Source organism: Tachypleus tridentatus, chromosome 1, assembly GCF_004210375.1.
Source record: "Tachypleus tridentatus isolate NWPU-2018 chromosome 1, ASM421037v1, whole genome shotgun sequence".
Classification (NCBI taxonomy): domain Eukaryota; kingdom Metazoa; phylum Arthropoda; class Merostomata; order Xiphosura; family Limulidae; genus Tachypleus; species Tachypleus tridentatus.
Genome location: NC_134825.1, coordinates 77,922,712 through 77,944,126, shown reverse-complemented (window position 1 = coordinate 77,944,126; position 21,415 = coordinate 77,922,712). Strand labels below are relative to the sequence as shown.

Below are 21,415 nucleotides of genomic sequence, written 5' to 3'. Positions count from 1 at the left end.
GTATAACATGTTTATATAATGTGAGTGTCAGGTAAAAGGTATGAGATGCCAGATTTATTTTTTAAAGTTCTGTATGTACTATTTTGTTTGTGTTCAAGTTATATGTATGGTATTTGATTTGTTCTTGTATATATTTAAAGTTGTCTGAGAAGAGAGAATAAATGCTTTGTTTTTTTTTCTTTATCATTATTATTTGCAAATAGGGCTGCAAAGTATTTCATAATTCATACAACTCCAGAGTTTTAACTTACCTGAATATAACAAAAGCTGAAGATGGTGTAATCATAATGTTATATTTACATATATGTAATAGCAGAAATTGTTTATTCTTGTATTGTTATCACTATTCATTTGTATGCCTTCAAATAAACAATCTATGACTTTGGTAATAAAAATAGTAATACACTTTGTTGGAACTATATTTGGCATTTAGCCTTTCCTTTCAGAAAAGCTTCAGAGATATGCATTATATTATGAAGAATCTAGAACTGTATGCAGATCTATAATTAGATGTATCCAAAGAAGTTCTGATTGTCTTTCATCAGTTTGAAATGACATAGTTTTAATACATTATCTATGGAACACTTGCCATTTTTAAACTTCAGAAACCTGCGAGGAGCTGCTAAGACAATGGGACAGTGTCTTTGTGAGTTTATTTTTATTAGTATGGCAATGTGGCCAGATTGAAAGCTAACCTGCAAATGAATTTTAGCAAAATTTCCAAGGTGTTACAGTTGTAGCAAGTGTGGATGAAATTATAATGGCGTACCAATTGCTCCAAAAATTTGCTGTTGGAAAGTTCAGAAAGTTTAGTAGTGAGGATGCAGTCAAGCACTCAAAAAGAAATACATCTGTATACAAGAACAGAAAACCTGCAGAAATATCTGCTGAGTGGCCTTCAAATGGAGAAGGATGAAGATGAATCAGCTTTGTACGATCTTGATAAGGCAAAGTATAAGAATGACCCAAGATAAGGAGTGGAACATAAAGACATTTTTAGGTGAAGTTCAAAAATATTACACTGATAATAGGAAAAGGGAAGACTAGAATAATGGTTATAAAGCACAACTACTTTATTGTGTGAGTGGTTCACTTTGGTAGAATAGAAATACCTTAATTATTACTTGGATATCGAAGAAAACAACATTATAAAATGGTCTTTGGATCATGCTCAATGCAGCTGTGCAACTCACTCTTAGGCTTCCAGATCTGATGGGATATCCCATTGCCTACCAAGATAGTTGTATTTTCTGCTGTTGAGGCAGAGATTGATTGTTAAATCTGTACTCTTATTTGTTTTTTAGTTATTTTAAAATAGAGTAGAAAAAGAAAACTTGATAATTATGTATAGTGGTGCTAGGCTATGGTATGGGAGATAAAATAACTTAAAAGAGCAACTTGTAGTAACTTTAATGCAAGTAAGGTTACTCTGTCATGTAAAAGACCTGATATGGAACATTGAATATATGTTAGGTCCATATGTTAATAATCTTAAAATTACTTTATAAACATTTAGAATTGTGTATTAGTATGCTTAATGTCAATAGTGAAATATTGGTAAAATTCAAGTGTTGTCTTTACAATTAAAATATTAAATACTGATATCAATAAAAGTAGATTTAAAAGTTGGTTGGTAAGGTATTGCATGACAAAATTGTTCTGGAGCTCTATTTCATTGCACATTTAGAAAACTCGTTATTGTTAAAATAAAGTGATAATGTACAGGTATATTGGTTTTTAATTGTATTAAAAATTAGAAAAACTTTATTTTTTGTAGGCATTAGACTCCAAAAGACAAAATGGTTTCAGACCTCCTGAATTTCATTCAGGAGGTGTAAGTACAGAATGTTCTGAGACATTTCTGAACCAAAAAAGTAATTCATTTTCATGTCATACTGAGGGCTCTATCCCATATCAAAGTGATAGTGGATCTGAAGCTTTGCAGTTTACAGAAGAAGAGTTTCGATCAGCAGCTGAATGTTAGTTTAAATGTTTCTTTTGTAATTTTAAGGAAACTGTACATAAATTTATTTAAGTGTAAGCTTTGTTAAATTTAATTTTACAAACTAATTTAAAATAAGCCTTTCTCACTTTTAAAATTTTATCACCACCATATTAGACATGTTTCAACAAATTTCTAGAGTACATAATTGTGCACACACACACACACACACACAAAAGATACTAAGATAAAATAGTTCAATGATATCTAACTTCATTTCTGAATTGCTTAATGTTGTTTAATGGACTGATTCTTTTTGATGATTCTATATTAGTGCCACCTATTCTGAAAATTCAGCTTCATGAAATGTTTAGTTATTTGAAATTATTTCTGTATTGTAAACAAAGGGTATTTCATTTGTATTCTTGTTTATTGTATGTAATTGTTTTGCTATGAAGTACAGTGGTACCTCGGTTCTCGAACTTAATCCGTTCCAGAAGGCTGTTCGAAAACCGAATCAATTTTTCTCATAAGAAATACTGTAAATTAAATTAATCTGTTACAGACCTCCAAAAGTTAGCGATTATGAAGCATTTTAAGTAAAAATATTGCTTGTTTATGCATGCAAGTATTATTATACAGGTATAAAGTGAACCACAAAAACTAAACACAATAAACAAACAATAAATGAAAATTTAACTGCACTTTACCTGTGCTGAGGAGAGCTGATGTTGTAAGTGAAAGGTGGTGAGGAACGTAGAAAGTAGAAGGTTATTATTGTTTGGACAGGGAGTCACCTTCCATTAAAATGTCAGGTAACTCCTTCTGGAGTTCTTTCTCTTTTCTGTCTCCTTGCACCACTACAACCTGCTTAAGACTCGCTGGACCTATTTCTCATTGAAAACTTATCTAATGAGGTTTGTTTCTGCCTGCATTTTAAAATGTTTCTGAAGTAAGGCATGGCATTGTCATTGAAAAGGTTTATGCTGCAGTTTGCTACAGCTTTGTCAGGATGAAAGTTTTCCACAAAACTTTGTAATTCTCCCCATTTTCCACACATTTCCTTGATTAGTGAACAAGGAACATCCTCCCTTCCCTCCTCCTCATTTCAAGATACCTCCTCAGTTGCCTTCTGTTGCTGTTCCTTCTGAAGGTCTTGGAGTTCTTCCGTGGTGAGCTCAGTGTTGTGGTCTTCCCTCAACTCCTCCACATCTTCCCCACTCATATTCAAGCCCATACACTTGCCTAGTGAGACAACAAGCTCATAGCCTTCAAAGTCTCCATCTGCTACTGAGTCTGACCACAATTTCTTCCAGGCTGAGTTCATAGTCCTCAAAGACACTTCTGTCCAGGCTTTGTCTATGATCCTCAAGCAATGGAGGATATTAAAGTGATTTTTCCAGAACTCTCTGAGGGTTAACTCTGTGTCAGAAGTCATTTCAAAGCACCTTTAAAACAGTGCTTTGGTGTGCAATAGGTTCGATATGGCCTGCTGGGCTGAATGAGAGGAGTCGTGTTAGGAGGCAAGAGCTTCTCCGTAATGAAACTGTACTCCTCCACCAACCCGTCCTCCAAGCCTGGTGGGTGAGCAGGTGCATTGTCCATCACAAGAAGGGCCTTGAGTGGCAACTGTTTTTCCATGATGTAATTCTTTACACTTGGGGCAAACACTTCATGGGCTCACTCCATAAAAAATTGTCTGGTTACCCATGCTTTAATATTAGCCCTCCACTTAACATTCAGTTTACTTTTCAGGACATTATTTTTCTTAAAAACCCTCAGGTTCTCAGAATGGTACACAAGCAAAGGCTTAAGTTTTAGGTCCCCACTTGCATTACTACATAACAATAGAGTTAGCCTGTCTTTCATTGGCTTGTGTCCTAGCAGTGACATCTTCTCCTTGGTGATGTAGATTCTCTTTGGCATTTTCTTCCAGAAGAGGCCTGTCTCATCACAGTTGAACATTAGTTGGGGAAAAAAACCCTCAGCTTCTACATAGTCCTTAAATTCTCTAACAAATTTATCAGCAGCGTCTTTGTTAGAACTGACACCCTCCCCATGTCTCACCACACTGCGTATGCCACTTCTCTTCCTACATTTTTCAAACCACCCCCTACTAGTCTTAAAGGTATCACTTGTATCAGCACTCGCTCCAGGGGTGTTCTTCGAGAGGTCAGCATGGAACTGCTTTGCTTTCTCACAAATGATGGTCTCAGAAATGCTATTGTCAGCTAACTGTTTTTTGTTTACCCAAATCAACAACAGTTTTTCTATCTCTTCCATTGTTTGTGATCTTTGTTTCATAAGCACTGTTACTCCTTTTTCAACATCAACTCCTTTGATGACCTCTTTATTTTTCAGTATGGTGCAGGCTGTAGGCTTCGCCATACCAAACTGTGTAGCAAGTCAGACACGCAAACACCACTCATACTTCTCTATGAGATCTTTTTCCACCTATGTTGTGGCTCTAACAACTTTTCTTCTAGGTTTGCTGTTTTCATTATCCTTCTTTGACCCCATGGTGGCTTATTTAATCAGAATATTTAGAAAAACAACAAAAATAAAGAGAAAAACGAGAACGTTCACAGCAGATTTCAGCGGGGGTGTGGACTGGGTGACAGGTGCGGGTAAAATATTTTGGGCAAGCTTGACGTGGGCCGAAAATGGTCGAAGGGTCAGTCGAGTTATTTTGGAGGTTCGGGCCACGACAGCTTGGTTCGGAAACAGAGTTTATGTTCGACAATCGATACATTTTTTTTCTCAAACAATATGTTTGAAAACCGAATTGTTCGAGAAGGGAGTTATTCAAGAACCGAGGTACCACTGTATTAAACTTTATGTAATATTTCTGTTTTATAGTAATGTTTTAAAGCTTAAAAATAGTATATCTGATAATGCCAGATATATATAAATGAATTTGCATTTCAGTCTTCAAAGATCCAACAGCTTTTGAATTCCTTCAGAAAGCAGGAAATAGCAAGGTGTGTATGTAATTCATTTATGTGTACTAAATTTTATTTTTTTTAACATGATGTGAGTCTCTTCTTTCTTTACTTGTTGTGGAGATCCCACTAACTTTGGAAAGTCAGGGGAAATTAAATTGGTCAGGAAACTAATTTTTTCCCATGTTATAGAACATGAAAAATAGAACAGTCTAGAAATGAAATATATATTTTGAAATAAAAAAATATTTTTTCATCACAATCACATTGAAAGATATTCTTTCCATTTAAGGCATTTGTCATTTAATAGCAAATGGCAAATTCACCCTTAAAATTGAAGTATTTTGTTTTGTACAATTGAGACTACGTAAACAGTCTGTGTGGTTTTACTGAATGCTGTGTTTATAACCTGAGTAATACATTACAAAATATTTGTGTATACATGTGCATGCACACATAAAACAAAGTGCTCTTTAACACTTTTGTTAGGAAAGATTTGTAACATTATCAGAAAAAGCAGTACAAAAATTTTTGTTGGAACACTGTTGGTCAGTGTTTAACTTATGTTTACAATATTTTTTCTTTAAGTATTATTACATCAATGTATTTTTTCATTAATAGAATAGCATTCTGGGGAAAGCATGTTGTTTAATGTGGTTTTGGTTTAATGTTCAGTCATAGGTTATTAAACGCTCGTTTCTATAATTTATACAAAAAGTATTTGAGCATTTAATAGATAAATTTAAAAATTAAACATTATGCAATTTAAGATGTGTTTATTATTTTATAACTTTGTGTCATTTTCTCAGTGTTAATGGTTCTTTCTGAAGGTGGAATCTTGAAGTAATAAAATATGTATACTTTCAGGCTTTAAAAGAATCAGCATTAGCTAGACTGTCTTTATATGTGAAGTTTGACCCATTATTAACTGGTGATAATTCTGGTAAGTTTTTTTCTAGTAGTATATGTTGATTCACTGTCAGAGGTTTCAGAACTAATCATATACATCTTGTCAGATTTTTTCCCTTGAAGTATAAAACATGCTACCTTGCTTCATTGAAAAACTTAGATGAACCTGCTTGCTATTCTAGTTTTAAGTTTTATCATTTATCATGAGCCTAGACAGCTCAATAGTAAATAATACGATGGGATGTAGTGATTTTTTTTCAAGATGTTAGTGTAATAAATAGTTGCTTAAATATACAATATTAAAAACTTAAGAATAAGCTCTTTCTTTTAGGGCAGAAAATGGCCACCAATGGTAAGTAACTAAGAGGAAGTGAATATGTTAACTTAAGAGTTTGGACTATCAAATCTAATGAAGTTTACCAATTTATGGGTGGACTTGCCCATTCATTGCAGTTTGAACATATACTTCCAAGTGCTTCCACCTCCTCACACTTTGACTGGGACAAATGTTTCTCATTGTCAACACTTTTCGTGCCTTCCTCTACATAATCCAGCTTTATCATCTTAATTATCATCACTAGATGGAGAGTTAGCATCCACTTATCACCTCTTCATAACCACTCAACTCACTTTCACTATCTTCTTAATTATCAAGTGCATCAAAAATATTTACATAGTAATTAGGGTTAGTGATGAAGGTATGGTCAACATCAAATTGTCATACATTCCACATAGGCATCTTGTTAGTTGCTGAAGAGCCAAATGGAAAACACTGAGGGAAGCCATATATCAACATTGGTGGGATGCCATTAAATACTTTCCAACTCATTTTATTCCCATACATAGCAGTTTTCACTAACAGTAGAGAAACATTTGTACCAGTTACAGTATGAAGGTGTGGGATTATTGAAATATTCAGGTCCTAGCTGCAGTGAAGAGGTTAGACATGAATATATAATCATACAAACATGGGTTGGTTCTTATTTTAATAAATCATTGAAGTAGACTACCTTATAATGAAAGTTTTTATTAATTAAAACTATTTATTAGATAATTGGCTCTTAACTAATAAAACAGTTTTCAAAAACCCAAAACTTCTTACTCAGCCAGTGGTCAGTTATATTTATCAGTGCTTCAAGTTGCTTATTTTTCATTTCCAAAATGGACATGTTATGTATTCAGTTAGGTGAGTAATATAATTTCATAATTAAATAATTGTTGAGCTTAGTAATCAATTACGTGAGATTTGGATAGTCAGAATAATCATAGGCATCCACAGAAGTAATTTGAAGGAGGGGAGGCAAAATATGCTTGTAGAGGATCAGCTTTACAGTGTAAATAAGTCGACTAAAAAATGTGTTATCTGTGCTTGTAATTTTAATAAAAATTACAAAAAATATTTTAACTACACTTGAGTTTACATTATAATACATGCATTTTTTTAATGTGTGGGATGGAAATAGTAATAATTAGAGATGTTAATTTTGATTGGTTAATTATTTTTGTGAGTCATGGCACTACTTACAATTATGACAGTGTTTGTACCCCTGCGTCGTATTTTTTTCCTTATAACTTAAAAAGTATCATGATCAGGGTAATGAAAGTATAGTATATTATAAATATTATACTAACACACATCAACATAAATTTTTATATAAATTGAACAACAAATACTGTTTCTAAACAAATAACCAAAAATAGGAGGAGCAAAAAGTATTCGTACATTTCAGAACGTGTGAAAAAACTGATATTCCCATAAAACTTTTGTTTAGTTTGGCGAACAAACTACATATACCATTCCAGAACTAGACACTAGGTTCATAATTATTGGAATTTAGCCAGCAAAACATCTACTTCTGGCAATTTAGCGCCGTCTCCATCATTATCTGCTTGGTCATCATGGGGAACAGGAAACAACTGTCCAGTGATTTAAAAAACCGAATTATTGTAAAATATTAGGTAGAGGAATAATTTGTGAGCGTTTTTAAATAATTTCATTCAAGCATTACATGCAAGACTATACAATACTTCAATGCATGAACACATTACACCCAAAACATTTATTATGATACTTTATTTCATGTAATACCTAGGTATATAGTATGCATTGTTTTAAACGAAATTGCAAGAAATTAAATGCAAAAAGCAGATGGTGTCGAAAATGCTCGATTTTGTCCACTTGACATTCCATTTAATGAGCTGAAAATGAAAGCAAAAATTAAAGACATGTGAAAATCAAACACACCATCTATTAGAGCAAAAATTTATCTACCAAATGACATGAAATATTTTGCGAAAGCGTTTCATTTATGAATATATTTTTTAACTTGAAAAAACGCTCACGAATTATTCCTCAACCCAATACAAGTCTCGTGTGTCTCTTTTTGGTATTGCTACACATTTTAATGTGCCGAAATCTACTGTTCAAAGCATAATTGCCAAGTTTAAGCTTACAGGATCAACTGCTAACCTCCCTTGTTCCGGACGCCCCACCAAAATTCCAGGAAGGTTCTTAGAGAAGTTAGTAGGAACCCTCATTTAACACGTAATTTCATTCAGAAACTGGTAAGGAAAATTGGTGTTGAAGTAAGCACCTATACAGTTACGAACATGTTACGCTCTTTTGGGTTCAAAACATGCCGTTCTCGTAGAATTCCATATTTAAAGCCTGTTCATTTAGAAGCACGATTGAGGTATGCAAGAAAGCATGTAGATAAACCCTTTACCTATTGGAAGAGTATTCTTTGGTCAGATAAGACTAAAATTGAGCTTTTCAGTTACAATGATGTTCACTATATTTTCCGTAAGAAGGGAGAATGAAATCTTCCAAAGAACACCGTCCCTACAGTTAAACACGGAGGTGGCTCAATCATGCTGTGGGGTTCCTTCAGCTCTTCTGGTGTAGGCAGCCTTCAATGGAATCATGAAAAAAGAAGAGTACGTTGATATATTAGGCACTCGTATCAAGAATGATGCACGGAACTTGCATCTAAGGTCAGGATTTATCAGAACAGCTCCAAGTAGTTTTTAATGAACACCTTATCAGTTTCCAGCATTTATTTGATATTACAATTCTGAATAAAATAATACTCTATTTCTTGCTGTTATTTTGAAGGTTTTTTTTTGCTTTTTTTTCAGTCTGTATTAAGTACTTTTTTTACTTAGAAAATTAATTCTAAAATTATGGTATGGTACACAGTGCAAGCTATTTTAAATCTAGAATTAAAAAACAATTAGTAAAATAGTACTGTTTGCTCAAAATAATATCTAATACTAATTTACTGTACTCTTGATATTTCTTGTATTTTAAGTCAAAAAACAACAATCAAGCGGTTATCTGGAGTCTGTGACTGAAGGGTGAGTAAAATATAGTATTGTATTTTGTTGTGGTTTGGTATTGGGGAAAAAAAGGAAATGATTGTTAATAGTGTTATTATTTTGTATTTTTATTATTGTATCTTGTTTTAAAAACTTTGGGCTCATTTAATTTTACTAGTTATTTTTTTTGCAAGATATTCAATCAGCTTTGTGTCTTTTAAAGAAAACTGTAATATGGATTATCATGCTTGTCAGTTGATTTGTTGTTGGCTTTCAAAATGATTAGGGGTAAATATGTTTAAGGTTTGTTTGTTGTTTTTCAGAAGTTGAATTTTGTATTTACCTGAAAAATTTAATATAATCAAATACTTTACTCGTGAAATAATTAATTTGTGACTTTTTTCTGTAGAAATTTATCATAGAGTAATTTGTGCATGCATGTAGAACTTTAAATTCATTAAGATATGAAATATTTACAAAAACCAAATTTGGGAATGTATGTTGGCTTTTACAGTGCTTAACATTACATAGCTTTATTGGTAGATAAAATTAAAACACATCACAATAAATAAAGTTTTTGGAAGTGAAATTTTTTGTGAAATTATAAAGGATCTTAAGAAACAGAATAACTAAATATCTTGTATTTTATGTTTGATGCTTATCAGTTTAATAATGTGTGATTCAGGTTGGGTGAAGAAACCCTGCTGCAACAAACAAGGGAAAGTAACCCAGCTAAAGTGACGGCAGAAGGTGATGACAAACAAGGACGACCCTCTGAGATTAATACGTTGATTGATTTCAGCCCTTCTCCTAAAAAAAAGGTATTAATGTAAATTATTGCAAAAAGTATTTTAACTACAAAAACAGTTCGTTTTACTTACTCTAATACTATTAGCATTTCCAGAAAATAATAATAAATGGATATTACACTAGTCCCTAACTAACTTTCTACACTTCTACTTACATTATTACTATTGTGGCATAATTTTGCTTGTTAAAGTATGCCAACAAGCCATATTAGGAATTTGTATTCTTCATTAAGAAAGAACAAATTTATATTAAAAAACAGCATAGTCTTTTGTATTAAAATTGTATGAAAGGTAATACTGTTTTGAAATTATTACATAGAAAGGATGCTGTGTGTTTTGTTAAATATTTTTCTGTGTTTAGGTAGAAGAAAGTTTAACCCTAGAAGAGAGAGATTCCATTAGGTCATCCGAATTTTATCATCCAAATCAGGTAATAATTTCTTTGACAAATTCAGTTTTATGCAGAAATTATACTTTGAAAAAATCTTATCTTATTTAATAACATTATAGCAATTGATATTTAGGTAAGATTTGATTCTTTGTAAGTTACTTTCTTTGAAAAATTTCTGGTTTGTATCTTTCAGTAACAGTGCTACTATTTATTGGATAATACTGTCAGTAGGAAATATTTTTGCACAGTTTCTGCAATAGAGATTTAAAAGAACATTATTGTATATTTTAGTACACAGGGTGGCCCAAAACTATCATTCGTATTTTAAAATTTAATAATTAACTGAGAAAATACAATCCTGCACTTTTCTGGCTACTGTAATTAATGGTGCGTTATAAATGCTGATTGTAAGCCTGATGATGCGTCAAGATGTACAATTACCATTTTACTGACATTTTTATGTCAGTATTTTTATGACATTTTTATATTTAATTATCAAATTCTAAAATAGTGAAAATAATTTTGGAACACCTTGTAATACAGAAGTGACAAATTTATCACTGGCCAAATTAGTTTCTTATAAGAATGCAATGTTAAACAGTTTCAAATTTTTACATCGCATATTTTTCATTTCCTTCAGTTTTATTTTATTCTCTATAATAAGATACTTTGTTTCACATGCCATTTTTTTATTTTATCCACTCTTTTACCCATAAAAAAAAGTTAAAGAATGCAATACTTGTGTTTGAGTAAAACTTAAAAGAAGAATGAACATAATTACAAATGTATAATATTATTTGGAATTGTATTTAGCCTTCTTTAATGGCTAGAGTAGAATCTTATTCACAATTCACACACACTTTACTGTTAGTTTTTATCCATTCTGTTCAAATAATTCTCAGAATTTGTTAATAAATTCCAAAATCTTCCATTTCTTAACTCCAGTAAATGGTAATTTAAAGATAACATTGTGTGGTATTATTGAGATTACAGTCACAAATATTGTTAACAACAAGATTAACCAACTTATTAACCAAAGCATTGTGATATTTATAATTCTCAACTTATTGAAATACAGTGGTACCTCGGTTCTCAAACGACTCCCTTCTCAAACAATTTGGTTTTTTGTCTCGGTTGTTGAACATAAACTCAATTCCCGAACCAAGCTGTTGTGGCCCGAACCCCCGAAGTAACCCAAACAAACCTCCGACCATTTTTGGCCCGCACCTGTCGCTCAGTCCACAACCTCGCTAAAATTTGCTGTGAACATTCTAGTTTTTCTTTTTGTTGTTGTTGTTTTTTTAAATATTCTGATTAAATAAGCCACTGTGGGGTCAAAGAAGGATAATGAAAGCAGAAAAGAAAAGTTGTTAGAGCCACAATACAGGTGAAAAATATCTCATAGCGAAGTATGTGAGTGGTGTTCACGTGTCTGACCTTGCTACACAATTTAGTATGGTGAAATCTACAATCTGCACCATACTGAACAATAAAGAGATCATCAAAGGAGTTGATGTTGAAAAAGGAGTAACAGTGCTTACGAAACAAAGATCACAAACAATGGAAGAGGTAGAAGAACTGTTGTTGATTTGGGTAAATGAAAATCAGTTAGCGGGCGATAGCATTTCTGAGACCATCATTTGTGAGAAAGTAAAGCAGTTCCATGCTGACCTCCTGAAAAACACCCCTGGAGCAAGTGCTGATACAAGTGATACCTTTAACACTAGTAGGGGGTGGTTTGAAAAATGTAGGAAGAGAAGTGGCATACGTAGTGTGGTGAGACATGGGGACGGTGTCAGTTCTAACAAAGACACTGCTGATAAATTTGTTATGGAATTTAAAGACTATGTAGAAGCTGAGGGTTTTATTCCCCAACTGGTGTTCAACTGTGATGAGACAGGCCTCTTCTGGAAGAAAATGCCAAAGAGAATCTACATCATCAAGGAGGAGATGTTACTGCTATGACAAAAGCAATGAAGGACAGGCTAATTCTATTGTGATGTAGTAATGCAAGTGGGGACTTAAAACTTAATCCTTTGCTTGTGTACCATTCTGAGAACTTGAGGGTTTTTAAGAAAAAAAAGTAAACTAAATGTGATGTGGAGGGCTGATAGTAAACCATGGGTAACCAGGCAATTTTTTATGGAGTGGGCCCATGAAGTGTTTGCCCCAAGTGTAAAGAATTACCTCACGGAAAAACAGTTGCCACTCAAGGCCTTTCTTGTGATGAACAATGCACCTGCTCACCCACCAGGCTTGGTGAACGGGTTGGTGGAGGAGTACAGTTTCATTACGGAGAAACTCTTGCCTCCTAACATGACTCTTCTCATTCAGCCCAGCAGGCCATATCGAACCTATTGCACACCAAAGCACTGTTTTAAAGGTGCTTTGAAGTGACTTCTGACACAGAGTTAACCCTCAGAGAGTTCTGGAAAAATCACTTTAATATCCTCCATTGCTTGAGGATCATAGACAAAGTCTGAAGGGAAGTGTCTTTGAGGACCATGAACTCAGCCAGGAAGAAATTGTGGACAGACTCAGTAGCAGATAGACTTTGAAGGCTTTGAGGCTGAGCTTGTTGTCTCACTAGGCAAGTGTATGGACTTGAATGTGAGTGGTGATGATGTGGAGGAGTTGGTGGAAGACCACAACACTGAGCTCACAACGGAAGAACTCGAAGACCTTCATAAAGAGCAGCAACAGAAGGCAACTGAGGAAGTGTCTTCAGATAAGGAAGAGGGAAGGGAGGATGTTTCTTGTTCACTAATCAAGGAAATGTGTGGAAAATGGGGAGAATTACAAAGTTTTGTGGAAAACTTTTACCCTGACAAAGCTGTAGCAAACTGCAGCATAAACCTTTTCAATGACAATGCTATGTCTTACTTCAGAAACATTTTAAAATGCAGGTAGAAACAAACCTCATTAGACAAGCTTTTAATGAGAAATAGGTCCAGTAAGTCTCAGGTTGTAGTGGTGCAAAGAGACAGAAAAGAGAAAGACCCCCAGAAAGAGCAACCGTTTTATGGAAGGTGACTCCACTTCCAAACAATAATAACCCTCTACTCTCCACATTCCTCACCACCTTTCACTTACACCATCAGCTCTCCTTAGCACAGGTGAAGTGCAGTTAAACTATAAACACAATAAACAAACCATAAATGAAAATTTTTGTGGTTGGCTTTATGCATGTAAGTATTATTATACAGGTATAAATAAGCAATATTTTTACTTAAAATGCTTCATAATGTGCAATTTTTGGAGGTCTGTAATGGATTAATTTAATTTACAGTACTTCGTATGGGAAAAATTGATTTGGTTTTTGAACAGCCTTCTGGAACAGATTAAGTTCGAGAACCGAGGTACCACTGTATCTACATTCATGAAAAGGGTGATTTTTAGTTTTGATCTAAATAGATAGATTGCATGTATTGAAAGTTAACATGAATATAATATAATATACCTTATGTTTAACTTTAAATTTACTGTTTAGGAATAATTTTTGCATAGTGTATACATTTTTTCTCCTGAATCCGACTAAAAATTTAAAATCTTAATTATCACTGCATACAAGTATATGTTTGTAGTTAAATTTAAAATAATTATTTTTATAGGAGAAATCCCAGAAAAAATAAGTTTTATGACATGTGGTACATAACATTCTTTGAAATTATCTTGTTTACCTAGGTAAACCTTTCATGTATTATCTCAAAACCTTTAAACATTTTGACTTCAGAATAATAGTATTCTTCTAATTAAAATAAAAAATGACTTGTGAGTGAAGTCCATTTTATACTAGTTAGATTTTTAAAACTGCAACATTCTGTCATTCAAGCTATTAATATTTATGAATAAAATTTCCACTATGATTTATCAGTATTCTTTTTCTTCCAGCAGTATTGAACTGTTTAACCATGATAATCAGTAAAAAGTGTTAATGTGGCTCTCATGGTTAGATTGGGGTCAGAGGATCTTGATTTTGAGACATGGTACTACCAAACATGCTTTACACTTTCAGGTGTGGATGTGCTGCTATTAGTCGTATATTCAGTTAGGAGTAGCCACTTAAGGTGGCAAGTACTTCCAAATGGTCACTTTCCATTTAGTCAGGAGCTCAAAACAAAGGATGGCTATGCCTGAAGTAAAGGAGTCTCTGGTTTGGCCATTTAATATACTGCTTCCTTAAGTTGTTCTGATAAACAAATAGACAAATTATTAATACTATTGTGTGTTTCCTGACATGTTTATTTCTGTGACAGGAACACAAAATGTTCAGTGAAGAGGAAGTGAACCAAGCTCTTAAAATGCATGACTTGTTATATCAAGAAAAACTCATTAAAAAGGACAAAGAGTGGAATGAACGCTTCAAAGCTTTGGAGAAGAAGAAGCACATTCTGGGTAAACAAGTTGCTTCTTTGAAGGAGGCATTACATATGAACAGGTATTTTGTTTGTTTTGCTTTTTGAATCACTTTTTATACTGGCCAAATGTGGTGTTTTTGTATTGTAGACTAAAATTCACAAAATTTGAATTCTGTAAACAATGTTTTTAAATATGATGTCTCAAAATTTGAAGAAACGGGCTTCAATCATTTACTTCAACAGCATATTTTAACAACCTTTAAAAGTTCCTGAGGTTGCGAGATAAATTTTTTTGTGATTGGTGTTTTAACGACATTATAGTAAGAAGTCATAAAGGATCAAAAGTATTAGGCAAGGAACTTAACCTAATTTACCTTTTAGGAGGTGAAAGAGTCTTGGAAATGCTTATGATGTGATTTTTTTTCTACCATTATCCTATGCAGTGCTTATTATTAGCTTTCAGTTTTGTTGAATTCTTTATTATAGTTCTGTTTTACTTGGCATTTTTTACTTTTACTCTATTTGCCTCCACATAGAAACAATAAAGAAAAATCTAAAGTTTGAGAAGAACCTAAGCGAAGAATAAACAGTTATAAATGTACATTAATCTTATAGGTTTAATTTAGCCTTTTTTGAGGCAAAACCAAGATCTCATTGCAAATACCCCAGCTAATTCTAATAATTTTCAGAATCTGTTAATAATTTAGCACTGACTTTAACATGCTCTAACTCTGAATCTACTAAAGGTCCTTAATGAAATTTGGAAAGTTTTCAATAAGCATTTCAAGTATGTTTTGTAAAGAAAATTTGATTCTCTTTTTACTAAAGACGTATCCATGAATTCATGAAACTTTAACTGTGAAAGATACAAAATTTCATGCTGAGAATAAAAATATTTTGTCTTGCAATTTTTGTATTTCATTTATGTAACATGTAGAACCTAAGCGAGTTTGTTTTTAACTTTTTATGATTTGAAAGATGTGAAGTCAAATGAAAAATCCCCAGTATTTTATAAACAGCCTCAAGCTCTTAATTTCACATCTCCTTTCATTTTATTTTATTATTTAAAAAAGAAATCATCATTTTAACTATGTCTAACTGGTGTAACAAAGCAGCATGTCAATTTGTTCATAGTTTAGTGTAAACAGTGGCTTCCTGCATGCATTTCTCAAGGATATAGTTTGTTTTTTATTTAAGTTTCTTATCAAATCTAACAAGTTTGTTTTTTTATAATTAATTTTGTTTAAAAACATATAAAAGTAATTGAACTATATACATAAAAAAAACAAATTTGGCCCTTACTTGAGCCTTTGAAGTCTTTGCATGGGTTTGCGATTTATATGCCTATTTTCTTGTTAAGGTGGTTGTTCAGAAACGATTTAAGTATTTTTCAAATATGCATATTGAAAGCAAAAAGTGTATCAGAGACTAGAATAGAATGTCGTAAAATCACTAATTTTACCTGGCTTTCTAACTAAGCTGTAAATAAGTTTAAGAAATATCATTACTTCTTGGAGCAGTGTTTAAACATATGTTCTCACGGTGACCTGTTGGCTTTTATCAATAAAACAATACAATCATGTGATTTATGTATTGTAGGAGTTGTTTTTCTATTGGCTATAAGCAGGTTAAGTAGTACAATAGATAATTCTTAGAAACAGAAAATATTGGAAAGGCTTATCAGTGTGGATTGAACTAATATAATGATATAACAGCAAAACAGGAAGATGAAATGTTTCAGTTTTATATTCTGGCTTGTTGGTATCATTATGTATTTTTGCTTGGTTGAATGATCTAAAGCTTTACTCGGGAAGAGAGATCTATAAATTAAAAGTTATGACATCACCATATCCTGTGACTCAAGGATGTACACTCTTGTGAAAATTAATTGAAATAAGATGGAAACTTACGATTTTTTCAATTTTTTGCATTTCTGAGAATTCAAAAATTACTCAAATTAATACATGATACGACTGTCTTTATTTTTCAGAAGATTATTAATTCGTTTTGGCTTCGAGTCCACGAGTTGACTGCAATCTTTACTAATTTTTGTATTGCAGTAAAACACATCAATTATGGCCTCGATTAGCATATCTTTCGTAGCACAGTCATTTCCCTGAAGTCTTTTTTTACAAATCGCCCAAAGATTTTCAATAGGATTTAAGTCCGGGAGAGTTTCCAGGCCAATCCAGCACCTTTATTCGCGTTGTAGTCATAAAATTCTTCACACGTTTCGATGTGTGGCACGGAGCCAGATCTTGCTGAAAAATGCCAGATCCATCTTTAAATCTCTTTTTCAATTCTGGAATGACTCTTCTCTGCAAAACTTTGTACTGTGGTCCTCGCATCATACCTTCTACGATATGTAAACCTCCGACGCCATAGTAGCTGAAATAGCCCCAAAACATCTTCTTCAAGGGATGTTTTACAAACTGATTGATGTGAGATTCTCGAAGTTTCTCACCTGGAGATCTGCGAACGTGCAGACTTCTTTGACCCTGAACGAAGAAATGAGTCTCGTCACTGAATAACACCTTCCTCCATTGTTCTTGTGTCCAGTTCTTGTATTTCAGACCCAATTGATACCGTTTTCTCTCATTGAGTTGGTAAGAAGTTGTTTTTTGACTGGTCTTCTTGCCCTTCGACAGACATCAAGAAGCCTACGACGAACCTTTGAAGAGCTGACTTTTATTCCTTTGACCTCTAAATCTCTTTTTATGGCGTCACTTGTTTTCCGTGGATCTTTTACACTCTCCCTAACCACGTACACGTCATCTCTTGGAGTTGTTTTCCTTTTTCGGCCACATCTTCCTTTACATTTTGGACTGATAGATTCGGTACTCACCTTGGCTTTGATCACACAGCTGATGTTCGATAGGCTTACACCAACAATGTTCGTGATTTCCCTGTAAGTCATGCCAGTGTGCTCATGCAGTGTCACAATTTTTGTATGCTTTCTATGAGTCATGTCCATTGTGTATGACGGCTGAAAGACGACTGATTAGCAATAAAACAAATAGCCTCATTTTTGAGAAAAGTCTAACTCAATTTCGAATGATGTAATATTTCTCAAAATTCTGTCACATATCCCAAAAATAGATCGACCTTACTGCAAAACATAGCCAATGATGCCATCTGTGTGAAAATATGACTCTTAAAGGAAATCAGCAGGTCCAGCAACCCTACACTGACTGCCATGCTGAAAATATTGTAAAATGACCATTTGTTTCAATTATTTTGCACAAGGGTGTATGTATTGAAAGTTTATGAAATATTGTGTAGATTAAATCTGGTCTTACTAATAGTTCAGCATTATTGAAATTACTGCTTATTTAGGTAAGATTTAGCCTTATTAAACTTTCAACATTATTTAAGAAGTTACTACTTATGTAATTAGATCTGACTTTACTAATCTTTTAACATTATTTAAGAAGTTACTGCTTATGTAGATGAGGGTGTGACTGTGGATTTGATGTATCTAGATTTTCAAAATGCTTTTGATTAAGGGTATTGATTGGTTCATTGGACAAAACCACTTAATGAAAGAAAGCATAGGATTGTTATAAATGGAGTTCATTTGAACTGGATTAGTATCACAGTGGGTACCTCATTACTCAATGTTAATACCTTGCTCTTATTGATGAATAAATGGCCAATAATGTTTTTAATTTTCTGTATTCCCTTTTAAAAATTAGCAAATTAAAATGTAGATAATATAAAAATCTGAACAATAAACTATTTTGGTGCTAAGTTTATATATAAATTGAGGACAAAATAATTTAGATTTTGAATGTAACTCATGAAAAGGTTGTGATGTATGAACTTTCTCCCACCCACTTATATAAGATTAATGTTATATTTACTGTAACTTCATTAGATGCATCTGTACTCTGTTTAACACATTAGTTAAATGCAGTTGATAATTTTAGCTTGCATCTTGATTATTGGCATAAAACATTTTAATCATAAAGAAATGTTCAGTACTGTGTTCAAGTTAAGATTTCTAAGTAACTAAAAAATGCATGCAAGTTTTTATTGTTTTTTTTAAATTGTGGTTTATGTCTTGTGAGTCTTCTCTTTTTTTACACTTTACAAGTATATTTACACAGATTTTGGAAAAAAACAATGACTGGAACTTAGAGATTGTCTCTTGTTTTTGTAGGATGGTGGCATCAGAATTAGCTAGCCTTGTGGATAACTTCTTAAAGCAAAAAGAGAATGAGCGTATTGAGTTAGGGTCGTCAAATCAAACACTCACAAAAGAAAGAGATCAAGTAAGTTCATAGGAATCCTGTTGAACTACTTAAACTGACAGTTTGATCTTTTATAAAATGCACTTATAGTGAAACATGTTTTAGATTTGATATTGAATTTTTGTAAACCACCAGCATGATCAGTTGAATATTATTGTAGCTCAATCAAGTTGAAGGAGTTGGGTTCCATTTATGACAAACACTTTAAGAGTATTTCACGAGAAATAACAATCCATGCAAACTATTGTATCTGGTTGTGAGAAATAGAATAACTTCTAAAATTAGTAGAGGGTAGGCAATAAGTGTGATGTGTTTTTGTGGTATATTATACAATACACGTTATTCCTAATAATAAGTTGCAGTTATTAAACACAACTGAAGAACTAAAGTATTTTGTCACTTGTTTACTAAACATTTTTTAACTCATTTCATTATTTTGTTCAACTTGTTTCTTTTAATTGCTTCTGTAAGTCTGTTTGGCATTTTGTTGATGTGTTTTTCACCTCTTGAGACATACATTTTTCTGTCCTTTCTCATTGCATAAATATTTTCAAGTTATCCTTGTCTTATGTTGGTGACTTTTACTTAACCATCATTTTCAACCTCATGTTTTCTACTGAGTTCATAACAAGTGGGATAGTTCATGTATTCTAACCTTCTTGTGAAGAACGTTTTGTATGTATTGTATGTAGGACTGTTATACTTCTAAACTATCCATTCAAGACCATTGAGTTCCATACAACAAGATATAATTTTTGTTCTAAATTTTTTTTTTGACTCAGCCCTCCATCTATCGTTAAAAGTTAAGTAACTCCACATTAAAATCTTATTACCTCCATATTGTCAAGAATAGGTAAATTTCTAAGAAGTAAATTTCTTGTAACTTTCTTGTGTGAAATTTTTTTATTTGAATACTCACATCTTATGTGTTTTTGTTCTTAAATGTTTACTTATTGCAGTGATTGTAACATTCTGCCTGTCTTCACTTTCAACATAATCATCCACAGTTTTCAATCTAACAGGTCATTCTTTAACTATTATTTCATTGGTTAGAAGTTTCGTGTACTATACAACTATAATGTGTATGTATTGAAAAGTGGAAAATTCCAGCTTTAAAGTTGTGATTTTCTGCTATAAATATGCAACAGAGGCTTCATAAGATCAGCACACTTCTATCTTTTAAGCTAACTTGATGCACTGTGCATCGTAGCCATTATGTGCCTGGAAAATTGTTATACAAATTGGATAGTTTTTATTTTCAAAATACAAGTAACTGTTGATTATTTTCTTCAGACTTACTTATTTTAATAGTAATTAAATTATGTTTTGTATAAATACAGCGCTTAATGATTATGTTTAACATACATGCAATATTATATTAACCAAATACTTTATTCCTCTTTCAGTTGGTTTAAACAAGTGCCATAAGAATTTACAGTTATTGTACACCAAACATTTAATTTATAAATATTCAACTACTGGGCATTTTATCAATTTTTTAATACTTTCTTCTGTGTCAGATTAATCAAGTTTTATTAACAAATGTGTGTAATAATTTGAAACAAACTATTATAAAAGGTAGATGTATTTGTAGATATGTACCATGCCATGGTAACTTTATTTATAAACATTTCCAGTTAATGTATTAACTTCATTTATTTTTTTAACCCTTTGAAATATATTAAGAAATATTTAATTGGTTGACTGAATTTGTAGTGAAGAGAGTGTACCAGTTGTTAACATTAAGTGATGTAACCATATAGCATAATGTTTAACGTGCAGGCACTAGAAGATCTTCAAAGTGTGGAGAATGCCTTTACTGACCTTCATAGAAGATATGAGAAAACAAAAAGTGTTGTGGAAGGATACAAACAAGTAATTTCATTTATGTGCAGTTGTATTTTGTATATATTTAACTTGTTGCAACACCAAATCATTTGTGAGACAAAGTAATGCATGCACAAAGAAATGTTAAAGTATATTTTGTGGAAATATCAAGAGAAAATTATGAACCAAGAATATTGTTAGTAAAATTGTTGTTACTTAGTCTGACTTGATACCATTTTGAAAGGTCACATTCTAAGTCATCAAAAATCTGTTGGTGTCAGCAGTGTATTTTACAGTTTATAGCTAGAGGTAGTAACTACTGCAATCCAAAAATAAATGTGTTAAAAATATGAATGAGAATGATTATTTAAAATGGTACTTTCTGATGAAAGTTTAAAAAAAATATTGCAACATAAAATATTACAGAAACCTAAGTTGTATGAATTTTTTATTCTAAAAACTATGTTCAATTTAGTAGTAAGTTCATTTTATTCTAGTTTCATGCAGTTTGATTAAGTATTTTCACAGACAGAACAAAAAAACCCAAGGGATAATGGTGACTCCCATTTTGTCCAAAAATAACACTTCAAATCTGGCACACATGAAATTCATACAAAACATTAGAACCCATTTGTTATTCTCTTTTATCATCATCAACCTGGGTTT

The 21,415-nt window shown here is 32.5% G+C and overlaps 1 protein-coding gene across 3 annotated transcripts in view; it reads left to right on the top strand.

The window, feature by feature from the left end:
- The window catches only part of LOC143253006 (uncharacterized), a 69,097-nt gene that overhangs the window by 39,107 nt on the left and 8,575 nt on the right, over positions 1-21,415 (top strand). For all 3 annotated transcript variants that reach the window (XM_076506041.1, XM_076506050.1, XM_076506057.1), the window contains 9 exons: positions 1,778-1,979; positions 4,871-4,923; positions 5,752-5,827; positions 9,105-9,150; positions 9,797-9,932; positions 10,282-10,350; positions 14,568-14,749; positions 18,832-18,943; positions 20,705-20,797. In XM_076506041.1, the coding sequence (XP_076362156.1) occupies positions 1,778-1,979; positions 4,871-4,923; positions 5,752-5,827; positions 9,105-9,150; positions 9,797-9,932; positions 10,282-10,350; positions 14,568-14,749; positions 18,832-18,943; positions 20,705-20,797 (969 nt within the window). The remainder of the gene's footprint in view (positions 1-1,777; positions 1,980-4,870; positions 4,924-5,751; positions 5,828-9,104; positions 9,151-9,796; positions 9,933-10,281; positions 10,351-14,567; positions 14,750-18,831; positions 18,944-20,704; positions 20,798-21,415) is intronic.